The sequence below is a fragment of the Megascapheus bottae genome, chromosome 6 (genome assembly GCF_031878675.1).
Source record: "Megascapheus bottae isolate mThoBot1 chromosome 6, mThoBot2.hap1, whole genome shotgun sequence".
In the NCBI taxonomy this organism is placed as follows: domain Eukaryota; kingdom Metazoa; phylum Chordata; class Mammalia; order Rodentia; family Geomyidae; genus Megascapheus; species Megascapheus bottae.
This window is the reverse complement of record NC_143514.1, coordinates 60,827,157-60,845,993: the sequence shown is the minus strand read 5'-3', so window position 1 is coordinate 60,845,993 and position 18,837 is coordinate 60,827,157. Positions and strand designations below refer to the sequence as shown.

General features: G+C 42.1%; 1 protein-coding gene across 3 annotated transcripts in view; it reads right to left on the bottom strand.

Annotated features, from left to right (window-relative positions):
• Inpp5b (inositol polyphosphate-5-phosphatase B) overlaps positions 1-18,837 on the bottom strand; it is a 64,096-nt gene that overhangs the window by 8,846 nt on the left and 36,413 nt on the right. For all 3 annotated transcript variants that reach the window (XM_090335185.1, XM_090335184.1, XM_090335182.1), the window contains 11 exons: positions 17,310-17,477; positions 16,064-16,165; positions 14,568-14,682; positions 14,126-14,242; positions 12,948-13,135; positions 10,989-11,100; positions 7,454-7,563; positions 5,440-5,575; positions 2,264-2,374; positions 1,410-1,572; positions 117-352 (listed from right to left, as the gene is read on the bottom strand). In XM_090335185.1, the coding sequence (XP_090191311.1) occupies positions 117-352; positions 1,410-1,572; positions 2,264-2,374; positions 5,440-5,575; positions 7,454-7,563; positions 10,989-11,100; positions 12,948-13,135; positions 14,126-14,242; positions 14,568-14,682; positions 16,064-16,165; positions 17,310-17,477 (1,558 nt within the window). The remainder of the gene's footprint in view (positions 1-116; positions 353-1,409; positions 1,573-2,263; positions 2,375-5,439; positions 5,576-7,453; positions 7,564-10,988; positions 11,101-12,947; positions 13,136-14,125; positions 14,243-14,567; positions 14,683-16,063; positions 16,166-17,309; positions 17,478-18,837) is intronic.

The window sequence follows — 18,837 nt, the reverse complement described above, 5'->3', positions numbered from 1 at the left end:
TCTACAAGACTGAAGAATTCTTAAGTATGTGGGAAGCAGATATAGATAGGAATATCTTGTTTAACTGGCTGGGTTGCTACATAGTAGTAGGTGTTTCCTTGTAGTATGAAACTTACCAGCTCACTAACAGTTTCAGGTGGTAGGTCTAATATTGGCTCTCTCATGAAGCACAGTGTATGAATGGGAGATCCAAAACAGCTGGGCAGGTAGTTCCCAGACACGGACAAAAAGTAATCCTTTCCCCTGATCAAGTGCAAAACCAGAATGTCCTCAATTTTGTCTTCACCTGAGTTGAGTTTTGTGGCCGTGGTCTTATTTACAAAGAGCTCCAATTCAATCTCAATGTCAGCATCTACAGAAGAAGAGAAAAAAAAGTTAGGAAAAGAAAACAAAGTCTAAACTAGCCAACAAGTATCTAGGTGCTCAGCACTCACTAGTTGCAAGAAATCCACAGTCCAACTAAGAAAATGTAGACAACAAGCAAAAAATTTTGGATAAACAAATACTAAAAAAAAAAAATCCAAGGCCTGGCTCAAGCTATGGGGCTGAGAATGTTGCTTAATGGTAGAGTGATTGCCTAGCACAAACCCAGTCCTGATTTTGATTCCTAAGTACCACATAAACTGAAAAAGCCGGAAATGGCACTGTGACTCAAGTGGTAGAGTGCTAGCCTAGAGTAAACGAAGCTCAAGGGACAGTGCTTAGACCCTGAGTTCAAGTCCCAGGACTGGCAAAAAAAAAAAAAGGAAAGAGAGAGAAGGAGGGAGGGAGGGAAAAATGTAAAGCTATAAGTTTAATCCTCAGTATCACCAAAAGGGGGAAGAAGGGGAGAAACAGACAGAAGACAGACAGACAAAGAGACATAGAGAGATTGATTCAAGTAGTAAATAGCATAGCTGAAGCTGTAAGTAGTAAGTCAATAAGAAGGCCTGGTTCAAAATTGGTTTCCTAAATCAGTTAAGATGGAGATTCTGAGACAGTGGATCTTCACCTGAGAACCATTCACAAATATTTGCCTCAACACACTTCATATAGTCTAAAGGGGAAGCCAGAGGATATCTGGTATTACTAAATGATCTCTCTCCACAAGAACAAAACATTGGGGTTGATTATACTAAGATAGGGAAAATTGCTCCCTTACAGCACCACCTGTTTTACAGTAATCTTTGTCTTATCTTCTTCTGAAAATATGGACATACAAGTAACTAAAAATGTTTTTGAACTGAAAACAGGTCCCTTATCATTATATATTTTATTTATGAATGTGTTCAGCTATAAGGTTGGTTGCTTCTTTAAGTTTCAGGCAAAGAACAAAATGCTCAGAACAAAAGTTATTTTAAGAGAATGAACCAAGACAGAGTAGGCATTCCCAAGACTAGAAACCAGGAACCTAAGAAGAGTGGACTTGCCTGGCAGGAGGAATCCTTTGCTGGGGCTGGCACTCAGCCACTGTTTACAGTAAGATTTTTCTTCAGGCTTGTTGATAAATTCAAACTGACAGGGTACTTGTCCATTATGAATTGTGAAGGATTGTACTTGTAACTGCATGTACTTCACATTCTGAAAACAGAACTGGGAACAAGCAAAGATCAGGCAAAACCAGTGCCTTCCTACTTTCATACAACTACTTGTCCACAGACCCCACAAGGGAAGAAAAACAAGGACTGTCTCTTTGAAATGTCTCTGTTGTAGGTATTTATCTAGGAGAGTTCCATTACCACTAAAGACCAGTAATCTATATAACCCCCCAAATCTTCTTAATCTCAAGGGAAGCATCAGTTAGATGACAAATCCACTGCAAGAATACAGACCTGCCGGACGTGGTGGCTCATGCCTGTAATCCTAACTACTCAGGAGGCTGAGATCTGAAGATCATGATTCAAAGTCAGCCAGGGCACTAAAGTCCATGAGAGTCCTATGTCCAGTTAACTACACAAAAACGGGAAGTGGCTCTGTGGCTCAGGAGGTAGGGTAGTAGCCTTGAGCTGAAGAGCTCAAGGACAGCACCCAGTCCCAGAGTTCAAGCCCCAGGACTGACAAAAAAAAATACAGACATGTTGTTCTAAAGTCAAGGAGCATATTTACATTATCTTCCAGTTTAGAAGCCACAACAAGCTCTCTTTCCCCAGCCAGCATTATCCTTCCTATGCTATCTAGAAGTAGTTCCTCAAGACAGACCAGAAATCAACCGTAGTAGATACAGAGATGTAAGCTGTAGGAATAGAAGTGCTCAATGCTAATATTCTTAACATGTCCATCTTACCTCACGCTTGGAGAGGGTCACAGAAGGAATATTGGCATTTTCCATTTTATCCAGGGAGCGAACAATCTCCTCCAGAGTCTTCCGATAGAGTTCTTCATTTACGACCCTTACCTGGAATGGAAGGACCAAAAACAGTGTGGAAGCTTACATCTGTTTTCTCATTCTTGATGCCCAGGGCATTCATGGCACTGGAAAATAGCTGTTGGCATCAATACAGAAAGGACTAGCTGGGCACCAGTGGCTGGTGGCTATAATCCTAGCTATGCAGTAGGCTGAGACCTTGAGGATTTTGGTGTGATGCCAGCCAAGGCAGAAAAGTCCTCAAGACTCCATCTCTAATCAACCCACAAAACACCAGGGTGGAGACATGACTCAAATGTTAAAATGCTAACCATGAGCCGGGCGAGGTGGCTCATGCCTGTAATCCTAGCTACTCAGGAGGCTGAGCTCTGAGGACAGCCTGGGCACTAAAGTCCATTGAGACTCTTACCTCTAACCTCTAGAAAATGGGAAGTGAGGCTCTGGCTTAAGGATAGGGTGAAAGCCTTGAGCTGAAGACCTCAGGGACAACGCCCAGGTCCAGAGTTCAAGCCCCATGACCCACCCCCCTCCCACAAAAAAAAAATACCAACCATGATCAAGGAAGCCGATCAAGGGTTCAAGATCCTGTGTTAAAGTCCTGGCAGATAAGACAATTGTAAGAAAGACAAAGGGGAATAACAGCATGTTGGCCACTGCTTCTGTAGGGTTCTTAGGACCTGGCAAAAGGTGTTCAGGACATGACCGTATTCTGTCTGCTGTCACCTAAAGGCTGGCAGCAAGAAGCTTTTCTACATTTCTCCATGTTTCTCAATATTTCTCAATCTAAGTCTTACTGTCAGCCAGGAAGATTTTCTTAGGCTCTCTCATCAGTATTTTGAGTTATAAACAATATATATAAAACTTTCATTATAAAATTCCTAAGGCTTTTCTCTAACTATAAACACCCACAAGCACTGGGCGCTGGTGGCTCACACATGTAATCCTACCTACTCGGAAGGCTGAGATCTGAAGATCAAGGTTCAAAACCAATGCTAGGCATGAAGTCTGTGAGACTCATCTCCAATTAACCAATAGAAAACCGGAAGTGGTGCTGTGACTCAAAGTGGTAGAGTACTAGCTTGAACTGAAGAGCTCAGGGACAACGGCCAGGCTAAGGTCAAGCCCCACGACCAACAACAAACAACAAAACCACCCACATTAGTTCTGAGAGGCCAGTATCCATATCCTTGAGAACAGGTACACAACAGCATAGAGGTCACTGTGATGAACAAATACAAACACATAATGAGGGCTGGGAGCCTGGCCTAGTGGTAGAATGCTTGCCTAGCATGCACGAAGCCGTGGGTTCGATTACCCGTAACCACATACACAGAAAAAGCCAGAAGTGGTGCTGTGGCTCAAGTGCAGGGTACTACCCTTGAGCAAAAAAGGCTAGCACTGCCTAAGGACAGTGCTCAGGCCCTGAGTTCAAGCCCCATTGCTGGTAAAATAAAAACAAAAACAAAAACATAATGAATGAAAAGATGGCTGATCACACCAGTCATAAAAATGTAGCATGAAATGAGTATACTTTTGTTTTGTTCACTAGGTTGGCAAAACAAACAAACAACCCCCCCCAAAAAAAAAAAAACCCACCACGTTAGCTGGGTACCGGTGGCTCATGCCTATAACTGTAGCTACTCAAAAGGCTGAGATCTGAGGATCATAGTAGTTCAAAGTCAGCCCAAGAAGGAAAGTTCATGAGACTCTTCTCTCTAATTAACCATCAAGGAAGCAGAAGGGGGAACTGTGGTTCAAGTGCTAGAGCACTAATCTTAAGCAAAAGGACTCAAGGACAGTGCCCAGGCCTCCAGTTCAAGTTCAGAACTGGCACCAAAAAGCAAAACAAAACAGGCAGCTTTACCTTTACTATCATGGAAAGATTTCCTATGCATATTTTAAAAAGATGCTCTCAGAATAGTATATATAGTGTTAGCTCTCTCTTTTACTTATTTTTTCCATACATTTTTTATTGTAATTAATAGAAGGGTTACATTATATTCACCAGACAGAAGGTGCATTACTTCACATACATTGATACCCTTTCTCATGTCTTGGTCCCCATTTCCCTTCCCTGCCCTGCCCCAATTATTTGTTTATTTTTGTGCCGGTCCTGGGGCTTCATCTCAAGGCTTGTGACCTTTTTTGCTCAAGGCTAGTGCTCTACCACTACAGCTCCAATTACGGCTTTTTGGTGGTTACTTAAGAGTTAAGAGTCTCTAGGCCTTCCTTCCTGGTCTGGCTTTAAACAGTGATCCTCAGATGTTAGCCTCCAGAGTACCTGGGATTATAGGTGCTATATTTTTTACCAAACAAGGGCTGGGATATAGCTCAGTGGCAAAGTACTTGCCTAGGAAGTGAAACATCCTGAGTTCTATTCCCAGCACCAAAATAGAAAAGACAAAAAAAAAAAAAAAGCAGGGCTGGGAGTTTGGCCTAGTGGTAGAGTGCTTGCCTAGCATGCATGAAGGCCTGGGTTCTATTCCTCAGTACCACATACATAGAAAAAGCTGGAACTGGTGCTGAGGCTCAAGTGGTAGAGCTCTAGCCTTGAGAAAGCCCAAGAACAGAGTTCAGGTCCTGAGTTCAAGCCTTGGGACTGGCAAAAAAAAAAAAAAGCTAGGCACAGTGACACATGCCTAAAAATCCCAGTCATGTGGAAGATGTATAGGAAGAAGGATCACAAGACTAGCCAGGGCAAAAGAGTAAAATTTAATCTGAGAAAAAAAAATAACTAACTAAAAGCATAAAGGCTGAGGGAGTGGCTGAAGAGGTAAAGTGCTCAGAAATAAACCCAGTACTGCCAGTAAATAAATAAATAAATAGGAAAAACATTTGGTATATTATACACAAAATAGTGACACTCTCACTTATCAATGAATAAAAACTATAGAAAGATATAGCTAAAGGAATTACTAGCTATATGGAAACATACATAAGTCTACTGAAACAATTATTAAATTAAAACTATGTTAAAAATAAAAACAACTTCCACATAGTCAAGGATAGAGGAGGAGACCAGAAACACACAAAGTTGCCCTGATATGAAAACCAGTTCCTTATAGAATTTCCCCAGGCACTAGCTGCCCACCTACCCCAATGTCAAATACTGAGCTGACAGGTTTGTGGTCGCTGGTCTTCAAGGCCATGTGGCTCTGGTAACTCAGCTGAGTAATGTTCTTTCCTTTCCAGAGTACCCGGTCACACCAGGCAGGTGCACGACACTTCTCACTGAAATGCAAAGTCCATGCTGGGAATACCCGCTGAAGCAGCAAGGCCTACTGCTCAGACAGGATACAATGGGGACTCTGAGCCTCAGTGCCCATGTGGCTCAGGGATCCAACATTAGGTCTGTGTGATTAAAACAACTAGGATAACTTTATGAAAAGTTTACTGGACTGGAGGCATGGCTCAAATGATAGAGTACTAGCTATGTGAATGGGGGGGCACACACACACACACACACTTCACTGTTCTTTTTTGTTTGTTTTTTAAAGTGTCAGCAAAGGCTGGGCACAGTGGTTCACACCTGTAATCCTAGATATTCAGGAGGCTGAGATCTGAGGATCAAGGTTCAAAGCCAGCCCAGGCACAAAAGGACCTGAGACTCTTATCTTCAATTAACCTCTACGGGAAGTGGGGCTTGGCTCAAAGGCAGAGTGGTAGCCTTGAGCTAAAGAGCTCAGGGAGAGCGCCCAGGCTGAGTTCAAGCCCCATGACCCATAAAAAAAAATGTCAGCAAGGATTCATTTTAGTAACAGGACTAAAGTAAGGAGAAATAGAAAAAGAACATTTCCTGCTTCTTGTGTAGGAAATGGGAATTAAGACAGTCATCTCTCTGTTCTCTACACACCTGTGAGGATTAGGAGATAATAAAAACTGTATGAGAGTAAGAACAGTAAGAAGACAGTAAGGAACAGGCTCTGAATTCCTAGTGCTTGAGGTCAAATTCTGACTTTCTACCACTTGCCTGTTTAGGTGCCTCTTTGATCTTTCTATGCCTTTGTCTCCAATCTCATAAAATGAGAGAATAAACCAGGTGCTGGTAGTTTACGTCTGTAATCCTAGTTACTCAGGAGACTGAGATCTGAGGATAGCAGTTCAAAATAAGCTCAGGCAGGAAAGTCTGTGAAACTTATCACCAATTAACCACCAAAAAGCCAGAAGTGAAACTATGGCTCAACAGGTAAACCACTGGCCTTAAGCACAAGGCTCAGTTCCTAGGCGAGCGAGCGAGCGAGAGAGAGAGAGAGAGAGAGAGAGAGAGAGAGAGAGAGAGAGAGAGAGAGAGAGAGAGAGGAGAGAGAGAGAGAGAGAGAGAGAGAGAGAGAGAGAGAGAGAGAGAGAGAGAGATATGAACAAAGTACATTATGTGCATGTATGGAAATGTCATGATGAAAACCCCTTATTATGTACAATGTAATATATGCCCATAATTTCTTTTTAAAAAAATCATACCTGCTCTAATAGGTTATAGAGGTTTGAATAATATAAAGAAAATATTCCAAATAGTGTGTGGCATACAGTAATAAATACACTAATACTAATAGAATCAAGCTGGGCACAGGGGCTCACGCCTGTTATCCTAGCTACTCAGGAGGCTGAGATCTGAGGATCAAGGTTCAAAGCCAGCCTGGGCACAAAAGGACCTGAGACTCCTATCTCCAATTAACCTCTAGAAAATGGGAAATGGGGCTGTGGCTTCAGGGGTAGGGCGGTAGCTTTGAGCTGAAGAGCTCAGGGACAACATCCAGGCCCTGAGTTCAAGCCCCAAGACCCACAAAAAAAGAATAGTATCACGTGTATAATAACTAAATATAAGATAAGTTAGGTGGAACTACTGTAAGCACAGCTGACCTATTATAGAAAAAAAGCCTAAAGCTGTCAACAGAAAATCTGTGGGAAGGCAGGCTGCTTAGTGAGTTGATAACTGATAAATCATTTCCTAGAATTCCTTTCTATAAATGTGGAAATGCTTGACCAGAGTGAAAAACACAAGGAAAGTCACAGGAAAATTATGTTTTTCAAGTCCATGAGGGCACTGCTTCCCAGAACTCCTAGGTTTCCATTTGTTCAACCCTCTGGAGCCACCTTTGACCTCTCACCTACCTGGTGTCCCAGTCATCAGAGCCAGTGTCATATTTGTAGGTAGGCTGGAAAGTGAGTTCACCCTCGGTGAAGCCTTCAAAGACAGTCTTCGCAGCCACTTGAATTTTCAGCTATATAAAAGGATGGAAGAGAAAAGAAAAAGGTTGCTACTTGAGTGGCAGAGATCAGCGAAACATGACTTAAAGTCAGACCAAGTGTAAAAGCTCATAAAATTCCATCTCAAGCAATGGCTGGGTGAGTTGTATGTGCCTGCATCTCCAACCACATAGGGAAGCACAAAGAGGATCACAGCCTAGGCCAACCCAGGCATAAAGTGAGATACTACTTCAAAAATAACCAATATAAAAAGGGGTCAGAAGCATGGCTCAAGAGGTCAAGTGCCCACCTAGCAAGTTTGAGGTCCTGAAGTCAATCCCCAGCATCACCAAATACACAAACAAAAAAGGCAAAGCTTGAATTAATGAAGAAAACCAGTTTGAAAACCATGCCACTTGAGCTACATATTCCAGCCCATTCTGCTTCTGTTATTTTTCAAATAAGGTCTTGTGTTCATGCCTAGCCAGCCTGGACCAAGAATCATCCTAATCTTCTCTACTTTTCAAGCAGCTACAACTGCAGGTATGAGACATTATACCTGGAGTTTCCCTTGGATTTTAAAACAGGGTTCTATTATATAGCCCATGCTAGACCCAAACTCTTGATCTTCCTGCCTCAGCTTTGTACTAGGATTACAGGCATGAAATACCATGCTGGCCTAGTGAATCATTTGTGTGTGTGTGTATGCCAGTCCTGGGGCTTGACCTCAGGGCCTAAGCACTGTCCTTAGGCTTTTTCCTCAAAGCTAGCATTCTGCCACTTGAGCTACAGCACCAGTTCTGGCTTTTTCTATGTATGTGGTATTTCTATGTATGAGGAATTGAACCTGGGTCTTTGTGCATGCTAGGCAAGCACTCTACCACTAAGCCAAACACCTGGCCCCTGGTGAATCATTTTTAAGGCTCCCTTCCCCTCACCGCTTATTTCTTCTGAGTCAAAGTCTTACTATGTAGTCCAGGCTGGCCTTGGACTGAAATTATCCTGCCTTAGCATCCCATGTGTTAATACAAGTATGTATTATGCCTGCCTTTAAGGCACTTAAATCTGCAGCTAAAAGCCTTCATATCATCTCACTGAGATGTTCCTAACAGCATACTTTCAACATACTTTCTCAGTTCCAAGTATCAAACATCCATCCAGCATAGTTGCTTCACATATATACAGAAAGAACTGTGCTCTTCAATTGTGTTATGTGAACTAGAGGCAGTTCTCTGCCTTGATTTGCACATCTGTGAATTTGGAGTTTATAATAAAACCTACCTTATTGGTTCATTAGAAAAAGTAACTACCAACATTAAAAATAGTGTCTAACACATTTTGAAAGTAATAATATCCTGTTGCACTAATTCTTAAGGGCCCCACTCAAGTCACACCCAGCAAGAGATAAAAACCATAGGTAGGGGGGCTGGGAGTTTGGCCTAGTGGTAGGGTGCTTGCCCAGCATGCACAAAGACCCAGGTTTGATTCCTCAGTACCACACACATAGAAAAAGCTGGAAGTGGTGCTATGGTTCAAATGGTAGAATTCTAGTCTTGAGAAAGCCCAAGAACAGTGCTCAGGCCCTAGGTCAAGTAATTAGGTATAAATGTAATGGGTGTCAGTAGCTCATGCCTATAATCCAAGCTATTCAGAAGGCTGAGATCTAAGGATCATGATTTGAAGCCAGCATGGAAGAAACTGCAAAAGACTCTTAAATCCAATTAAACAGTTTAAAAAAGGGGGCCAGGAATTTGTCCTACTGGTCGAGTGTTTGCCTAAGACGCACAAAGACCATGGTTCAATTCTTCCGTACCACATACACAGAAAAAGTTGGAAGTGAGCCAGGCGCAGTGGCTCATGCCTGTAAACCCTAAGCTACTCAGGAGGTTGAGATCTGAGGATCATGGTTCAAGGTCAGCCCAGGCACTAAAATGTCTGTGAGACTCTTATCTCCAATTAACCATCAGAAAACTGGAAGTGGTGTTGTGGCCCAATAGGTAGTGCAGTAGCCTTGAGTTGAAGAGCTCAGGGACAACGCCCAGAGTTCAAGTCCCACAACAGACCCCCCCACAAAAAAAAAGCTGGAAGTGGAGCTGTGGCTCAAGTGGTACAGCACAGTGCTAACCTTGACCAAAAAAGCTCAGAGAGAGTACTCAGGCTCTGGGTTCAAGCCCTAGGAATGGCCATTAAGAAAAAAAAAAGTTATGAATGGAAGAAGATGTCTCTGAACAGATAGAGATGTTAAAACCACAGGGAAGGAAGTGGCATTGTGGCTCAAGGGGTAGGGCGGTAGTCTTGAGCTGAAGAGCTCCAGGACAGAGCCTAAGTCCAGAGTTCAAGGCCCATGACCGCAAAAAAAAAAAAAAAGGAAAGCAGATAATGTGCAAAGTAGGAAGCTAGTATTTCAGGAAGGACCAGAAACGAAGGCAAGTTGAGGTACACAGCAGAACAGTTATCAGAATGCCTCAGTCCTAGGCACAGATATGGAACAGACTGGGATAATGCTGATATAGGAACTGAGTAGAAGAAAACCAATTTACCATGAAAAATAACTAAAGAGAAATGAACCAATAAAGAAATGAACTTATGAAACAGAACTTGTGGGCAGGGACAGAACAGGGAAATGGGGAAAGCAAAGGAAGGGTTGACATTATCCAAAACAGAAATACTTATTACCTGACAATATTTTGATAATAACAAAATTATATTTTAAACAAGAAAGCAAAATTAAGATTCTCCTTCAGTTAATCTGCACAGGGAAAGAAAATGATAGAAAAATGACAATGCTAAGGTTATTAAAATGAGGAGAATGATAGAAAATGATAGAAATGAAGAAAATGAAAGAGAATAAAAAAATGATAAACAAATGACAATGCTAAGGTTATTAAATGAGAGTTCAAACCAAGAAAGAAAAGAGACTTTTACATTCCGAACAACTTTGACCACTAGAACAGGATTCAAATGTATTGAAAGGAATAATAAGAGTATGGTGAGAAAGAAGAGGCTTCTCATGTCCTGTGAAATGAAATGGCTAATCTGAAATGCTGGAAGAGAATAGCATGCTACAGAAATGAAGAGACGCACCAAGAATGAGATTTTCGGCTTATCCATGAGGAAACGGATGTGGGGAGCAGGAGTTCGTCCCAAGAAGAATTATTAAATCCCCTTAAAGGTAACATGTAGTTTCTTTATTAAAGTTGTGACCCATTATTCTCTATTTCAGATTTCTGGAGTGAATAAGTAAGAACATGTTCTTGCTTTCAAAGGCAACAAGGTGCCTCAAAGAAAGAACCAATGGAGGAACCACTACTAAAGAGAGAAAAGCAGAGGAAAAGAAGAAACTACTGGACAACATCAGATCCTCAGAAAGCTCCCAAGTTGAGAAGGAAGTTGAGAGCTAAGAAGCCAGGCCTCACAGTGGAAACAGCTGCCCCGAGAGGACACGGGTGACTATCTGTACCTGATCATATGCATACAGGGTTTGAAAGGCCTTCTCTTCGATGAGCTTTTTCACTTTTTCCACATCCAGCTCTTCTATCCTGTAGTTGAGGTCCCCCAGCCACAAGATCACGCTGTGAGGACAGAGCACAAAGGTAACAGGGTTTAGGAGGGACTTAAACCCATCCTTTCCAGCTAGGGTGCGTCAGACAGAAGGCCTCCAAGGTTCAGGCTTTTGGAAGCTGGGTAGGGGCGTGGCTGTTCCAAAATTTTTTCTCTTGCCATCCCACTTAGTGTCATGTCAAAAATGCTGCTTACTTACAATTACCTTGGCCCAAGATCATTATAAACAGTGTTGAATTCTTCTTGACTATTTTGTTCTTGTTTGATTGGGAAAATAATCTAATAAGATCTCAAAGCAATGCTAGACATGGTAGCACATACCTATGATCTTGGGAGACCAAACCAGGGAAATCTCAAGTTCAAGGCCAGCCTGGGGACTTCATAGTGTATTTGAAGCTAGCCTAGGTCATATATATAGTAAGATTTAATCTCTCTGTGTGTCTGTCTGTCTCTCACACACATACACACACATTCATGCATGCATGCACACACGTGCTCACATACATGAATGAAGGAATCTGACAGCAAAAAATAATTTGTTATTGCTGGGAAAAGGCAAAAATAATCAAGTGATGATGATCTTTCAAGAATCCCAAACCAGATAATACCATAAAGCCTCTGCTGCACTACACACATTCTACTTCACAAAACATAATCTCAGTCTCCAGTCGTAATTCCTATAAAAGGATAACTTTTGTAGTGGAGCCTGGATTTAAACTACTATCCTATCATTGGTTGTTCACTCTGAGCTCCTGAGCAGTCACAACAGGTAGTTTGTTAAACCTGCTGCTTTGGGTAAAAGCAAACTCAAGGGTCTCTGATAATATCACACATCTCAAGAAGTCCAATACTAGGGACTGGGAGCATAGTCTAGTGACAGGGTGCTCACTTAGCATGGATAAAGCCCTGGGTTCCATTCCTCAGAGCCAAATACACAGAAAAGGCTGGAAGTGGCGATGTAGCACAAGTGGCAGAGTGCAAGCCTTAAGCAAAAATTGTCCAAGGACAATGCCCAAGCCCTGAGTTCTAGCCCCAGGACTGGGGAAAAAAAGAAAGTCCAATACTGCTATTTGAAGCCAACATTCATATCATTGGAAAATGTGAGCAGCAGTATACACCCTCCCAACAATGCATCCACAGGCTAAAAGCACACAAACTGACACACAACCTCACAACCAGATTCACTAGATTACAGAAACTCAGCTGTGAGAGATGCTCCCAGCGAGGGACCTTCGAGAAGAAAAGTCATCCTGCTGGCCTCCAGAACACCAATAAGCCAGAGACAGCTCCACTGCAGCAGGACAGAAGGGGGTACTGTTTATCCTCTAGCAAGCACCATGGTCCCAGTGGCTTGCTTCCTCCTCTTCATAAAAGAAATGACATCAGCTTCAACTATTACCACAAAGCCTAAAGTTCAAAGGCTTTTCATTCAGACAAATAGCAAGGTTTAGCCATAAATGAAATAAAGAGGATGAATACAAGTATAAGATGCTCTACGCAGTTGCAATCATAGCTTTGTAAAGCAGAATGAAGAAGAGAAAAAGACCAAGTGGTGGCAAGCAGGTACTGTCCAACTCTCATGTGCTCCAGAAAGAATATACAGAAACTCCTAAAACATATTACTAAAAACTAGGTTGAGATGCTTGGGTTTCTTGTTTGTTTTTGTTTTTTGGCTATCTTTCTCATAATGTTAGATCCAGGCAGATTCATATTAAAATAAATTTTATATTCTCCCAAGGAAAAATAATGCTTGAAAATGATTCTACCAGATGGTAAAGTTAGGAAACTAAGAACTGCCAAGAAAGCTGACAGCTAACACCCTCTCCCATAACTGCACACATCACATACATAGACTCACTCGTGCTTGCTGATGGTTAGAGGAGGAAGACTTGGATCAACCTGACAAAACTGCATCCGAGAACAAATGTCTTTATAGTCTTGGTTCCTCCTCTCATACTCTTCTGTGTGGGCTGCCAGGTGCGAATTCACAACACAGATACTGGTATTGTGTAACTGGAACCTGATCGCCACGCCACCTTTGTTACCCTATTAAAGGAACAACAACAACAAAAATCCAACACACAACTTAATTATGTCATAAACCCAGAAACTTTCCAAATATTTTGCCTTAATCTTACTAATAGCTTTATGAGTTTATTTTTCACAGATAAACATATCAATCTAGGGTTACTAGGGCCAGGAGTTTGGCCTAGTGGTAGAGTGCTTGCCTAGCATGCATGAAGACCCGGGTTTGATTCCTTGGTACCACATACATAGAAAAGCTGGAAGTGGTGCTGTAGCTCAAGTAGCAGAGCACTAGCCTTGAGGAAAAAAGCCCAAGGACAGTGCCCAGAACCTGAGTTCAAGCCCCAGGCTGGCAAAAAAAAAAAAAAAAAAATTCACAATGGCAGAACGATTGAAAAACCTAGCACTGAAAGCCTAGACCAGAGCCTGGTTCTCTCAATTTGCTGCTCTTTTCTCCTATCACAGACAAGCCAGCTCACCAGGTACTAGTGGCTTACACCTGTAATTCTAGCTTCTCAGGAGGCTGAGAGGCGAGGATCATATTTTAAAGCTAGCCCAGGCAGTAAAGTCCATGAGACTTTTTTCTCCAATTAACCACCAGAAAACTGGAAGCGATGCTGTGGCTCAAAGTGGTGGTAGAATAACAGTCTTCAATGAAAAAATCTCAGGGACAGCACCCATGGCCCCGTGGCAAAAAAAAAAAAAAAAAAGAAAAAGAAAAAAAGAAAAAGGAAGGATCTTGCAAATCTGCTGTGAGCATTCTTCGTTTTTTTCCTGATAACCCAACACAGATTCTTCACTACTGTTCATGAAACTGTCAGAACTAACCAGAGCCACTAGAACAAGCTCACACTTTACTACCAGATGATCTCTAGTCTGTTTAGCCCTGCTTAAGGCGACACTGATCCCCCCTCAAACTAGGACTCATGTAGTACTGCCATCAGGGGAAGCTGAGCCAAAATTTGGGGAGTAAAGGTCTTTAATGGCAGAACATATCAGCCAAGGACTCACCATCCTTCCCATGATTCCTGTCCCCACAGTCTCAGCTGCCACTTCAGAGATATACGCTGCATGTTCCTGTTTGACATATAATAGCAGCATAATCCCAACCAGTCGGATGAGCTTTACCTAGAAAACATTCAAGTTATGGCATGAAGGAGAAGTTGTAAACGAGAACAAATGTCCCCAAGGAAAAGTAATCTCAAAGCTGGCTGAGAGAATCAACACAACTCCTGCATGCTGGGATGCAAAATTTGACTCACTGAGCAAATGCTCCCAAGTGACCAGACCCTGAGTCTTTCCTACCCAGAGGTGCCTATTACAGAAGAGATGGAACTAAGAACAAGGTAACTAAGACTAGTTTCCAATAAAAGTCACTGAAAGGATGAAATAATTATCTTAGAATTTCTCTACCTATAGCACAAAGTCAAAAGGTCCCTGACTTTTCCCTGACCTTTGCATACTTGGCATCTGGATGAAGACTCTCAGACACAGCTTTAAACCATTCTTCCTCCTTTGGAGTATCATGAAAGAAAAAGGCTTCTTTACTCAGATCCAGCTCCTGGAACCTATTGAAGAAATAGTCAGTTAGACAGCAGAGAAAGACAACATGCTGATAATATAGTTTTCAAATTGGTTGTAAGGCCTACCTACACTACAAAATCCTCAGGAGGGAACAAAGATAAATACTCAGAGCTAAAGAAAGAACTAAGTGATACATCCCCATTTTACACCTACCATCCCTACCTGGTTCATGCAAGGATCAAATTGAGAAGTAGAATTTGAACCTCAGCCTAAGTAAATTTTCATGTAACTTCCTTTCCTAGTCTCTCAAACCAATAGAACCCAGGATAATGATGGCAAGATAGTATACACACAAAAAAATGAATGGGCTGGCTGGGGGCGTAGCCTAGTGGTAGAGTGCTTGCTTAGCATGCACAAAGCTCTGGGTTGGAATCTTCAGTACCACATACACAGAAAAAGCTGGAAGTGGTGCTGCGGCCCAAGTGATAAAGTGCTAGCCATGAGAAAGCCCAAGGACAATGCCCAAGCCCTGAGTTCAAGCCCCAGAACTAGCAAAAAAAAAAAAAAAAAAAAAAGGATTGGGCTAAGGGTGCAGCTCAGTGCTAAAGCCCTTGCCTAATAGACATAAGGCTTTGGGTTTTTTTTTTTTTTTGCCAGTCCTGGGCTTGAGCTCAGGGCCTGAGCACTGTCCTTGGACTTTCTCAAGGCTAGAGTTCTACCACTTGAGCCTCAGCACCACTTCCGGCTTTTTTCTATGTATGTGGTACCGAGGAAGCGAACCCGGGTCTTTGTGCATGCTAGGCAAGCACTTTAACCACTAGGCCAAACTCCCGGCCCCAAGGCTTTGGGTTTATACTCCAACACCAAAAAGAAAGAAAGAAAAGACTAGCTAATCTTCCTTATCTGAATTTTGCTGAAAAATTCTGTTCAAGATGCACAGATTTTAACAGAAAATAAACTAAAATTAAATATTAATATTTAAAGCCCAGTGCCAGTGGCTCATGCCTGTAATCCTAGCTATGCTGGAGGATGAGATCTGAGAATTGTGGTTCAAAGCCAGCCCAAGCATGAAAGTCCTGGAGATACTTATCTCCAATTAACGATCAGAAAACCAGCAGTGGTACTGTGGCTCAAAGTGGTAGAATACTAGCACTGAGCTGAAGATCTCAGGGACAGTGCTCAGACCCTGAGGTCAAGCCCCACAACCAACCAAAATAAAATTAGTATTTAAATGTCAAGCATAGTACTTTGCCAAACTTTTGTTTACTAGGAAGAACATCAAACAGAGAAGCAGCTGTCATTAAACACATGCTCGGTTTCCAGTTCCCTCACCAGCCACGCAGACTTGACTTCATGTCCCCATCCCTTCATCATAGCTCTGTGCTCTTGAGGATGGACAGATGACCTAAAGAGAATTACACTCACCCTACACAGTACACATCTGGTGCCCGGATACCATGGCTCAGCCAGGGCCGGAGGCATTCTTTTGGAGACTGTCCATTCACATTGTACGTTCCCACAAAAAACCTGTCCCCAAAGAGAATTGATCAGTGATTTGGAGGTAATATGGAGAAGACAAGGGAAAGATTTTACTTGGCTTTAGTCTCTACAAAATGACATTTTTAATATTATTTATGCATTTATTTTTCTATTCTTGGAGCTTGAACTCCCAGTCTGGTCACTTGTCCCTGAGCTCTTTTGCTCAAAGTTAATATTCCAGGTAACCAGGAAAAAAATCTACGAGTGAAGGTATGTGGGGTGGTAGAGCACCAACCTTGAGCAAAAAAGCCAAGACTAGCCAGGAGTTTGGCCTAGTGGTAGAGTGCTTGCCTAGCATACACGAAGACCCGGGTTCGATTCCTCGGTACACATATATAGAAAAAAGCCAGAAGTGGTGCTGAGGCTCAAGTGGTAGAGCTCTAGCCTTGAGAAAGTCCAAGGACAGTGCTCAGGCCCTGAGCTCAAGCCTAGGTCTGGAAAAAAAAAAAAAAAAAAAGCCAAGACTAGTACTCGTAATCTTAGAGTTCAAATCCTAGTACCAGCATGAAATAATAGTGACAGCAAATTGAAAATAGCCGGGTGTGGTGGCTCATGCCTGTAATTCTAGCTACTCAGGAGGCTGACATCTGAGGATCAAGATTCTAAGTAGTCAGCCTGGGCACTAAAGTTTGCGAGACTCTTATCTCCAATTAACCTCCAGAAAACTTAAGTGGTGCTGTGGCTCAACATGGTAGAGCACTAGCCTTGAGCTGAAGAGCTCAGGGACAGCGCCCAGACCCAGAGTTCAAGCCCCATGACCAACAACAACAAAAAAAAATAACAAAACATGGGCCGGGAGTTTGGCCTAGTGGTAGAGTGCCTGCCTAGCATGCACGAAGACCCAGGTTCAATTCCTTGGTACCACATACATAGAAAAAGCCAGAAGTGGTGTGGTGGCTCAGGGTAGAACACTAGCCTTGAGGAAAGCCCAAGGACAGTGCTCAGGCCCTGAGCTCAAGCCCCGGACTGCAAAAAATAAATAAATAAATAAATAAATAAATAAATAACAAAACACTAACCTGAATGGGATCACTCTTTTTTAAAATGAAATAAGAGATTCTATAGTATCCAATTCACTTTTAAATTCCAGACATGGGAAGGAAGTTCTTGAAGTCCAGACCCGGTTAACTACCTGAAGTTCTGGATATAGGTGTACTCCTCTTCTTTCTGTAGTAGATGTGACTTCACAATTGTTTCTCTCAGTCCAAACTTTTGTACTGATAAAATATGAGCCTTGTCTGATACTGTGATAGTGGAAGAGCGAACCATGTCAGTGATTTCAGACTTAGACTTGTTGTGCCTGGAAAAATAGAAGCATTTTTATATTAATTGGGTGAGTCCTTGATAGCAAAATAAGTGAATGTAAGTTAAGGCTAGACATTCACACACAAAAGCACCTGAATCAGAATACTAGAAGAGACCACAGGTAAGCTTATTTACTAAAACACCACAGAGAGAACTTATGAATGTGTGTGCTGTTATTCGCATGGTGTATTGATCTGGATACTAGCCTCAGAATCATAGACCAGAAAGGGACTTTGAAGATAAACTACTATGATTCATTCATGTTCAAGTGAGAAAAATAAAGCTGCCATCATTTATAATTTGTCAAGCTAGATAGTGGCACAGTGTAAATTGGAACTTACACAGAACAATACTCTTTCTGGAACCCTGTGCCTTATCTAACAGGACTTTAAACCTTTCAGACCAGGAGCCAATGGCTCATGCTTATAATCCTAGCTACTCAGAACGCTGAAATCTGAGACTCCCAGATGCAAAGCCAAACCCAGGGAGATAAGTCCTACTCTTTTACCTCCAATTAACCATCAAAAAGTCAGAAGTAGCCTAGGTGTGGTGGCTCAGGCCTATAATCCTAACTACTCAGCAGGCTGAGATCTGAGGATCAAGGTTCAAAGCCAGCCCTAAGGAAAAAAAAATGGGAAGTGGGGCTTGGCTTAAGGTTAGGGCAGTAGCCTTAAGCTGAAGAGCTCAGGGACAGCACCCCTCTCACCCAAAGAAAAAGTCAGAAGTGGAGCTATGATTGAAATAGTAGTGTCTGCTTTGAGGAAAAAAACAAACAAACCAAATAAGCACTCAAGGCCTTGAATTCAGATTCTATATCAAGCATGTGTACACATCTTCAAATCCTTTGCTTTGATAATTCTACTTCTCTATCTCGATTCCACGTAATTACCCGCCCCCTTCCAAAAAAAAGAAAAAAAGAAAAGAAAGGAAATAGAGCCAGGCACCAGTAGCTCACATCTGTAATCCTAATTACTCAGGAAGCTGAGATATGAGTATTGTAGTTTGAAGCCAGCCCAGCCAGGAAAGCCCGTGAGACTCTTATCTCAAATTAACCACCAAAAAGCCAGAAGTGGCTCAAGTGGTAGAATCTTAGTTTTGAGTAAAAAAGTTCAAGGACAAAGCCCAGATCCTGAGTTCATGCCACAAGACTGGCACAAAAAAAAAGGAAGAAGACATAGAAACATAAATTTTGTTATTTATTCAAGTACCAACTTAAGCAAAATTTAACATATTTAGCTACCAGAACCATAAATAACAACAGTTCAATAAATTTTTGCTGAAGGTGACATATAAGGCCCTTAAAACAGTTCCTAACACTGAATAAATGCCAGGTGAGTGTTTGCTATCATGACTGC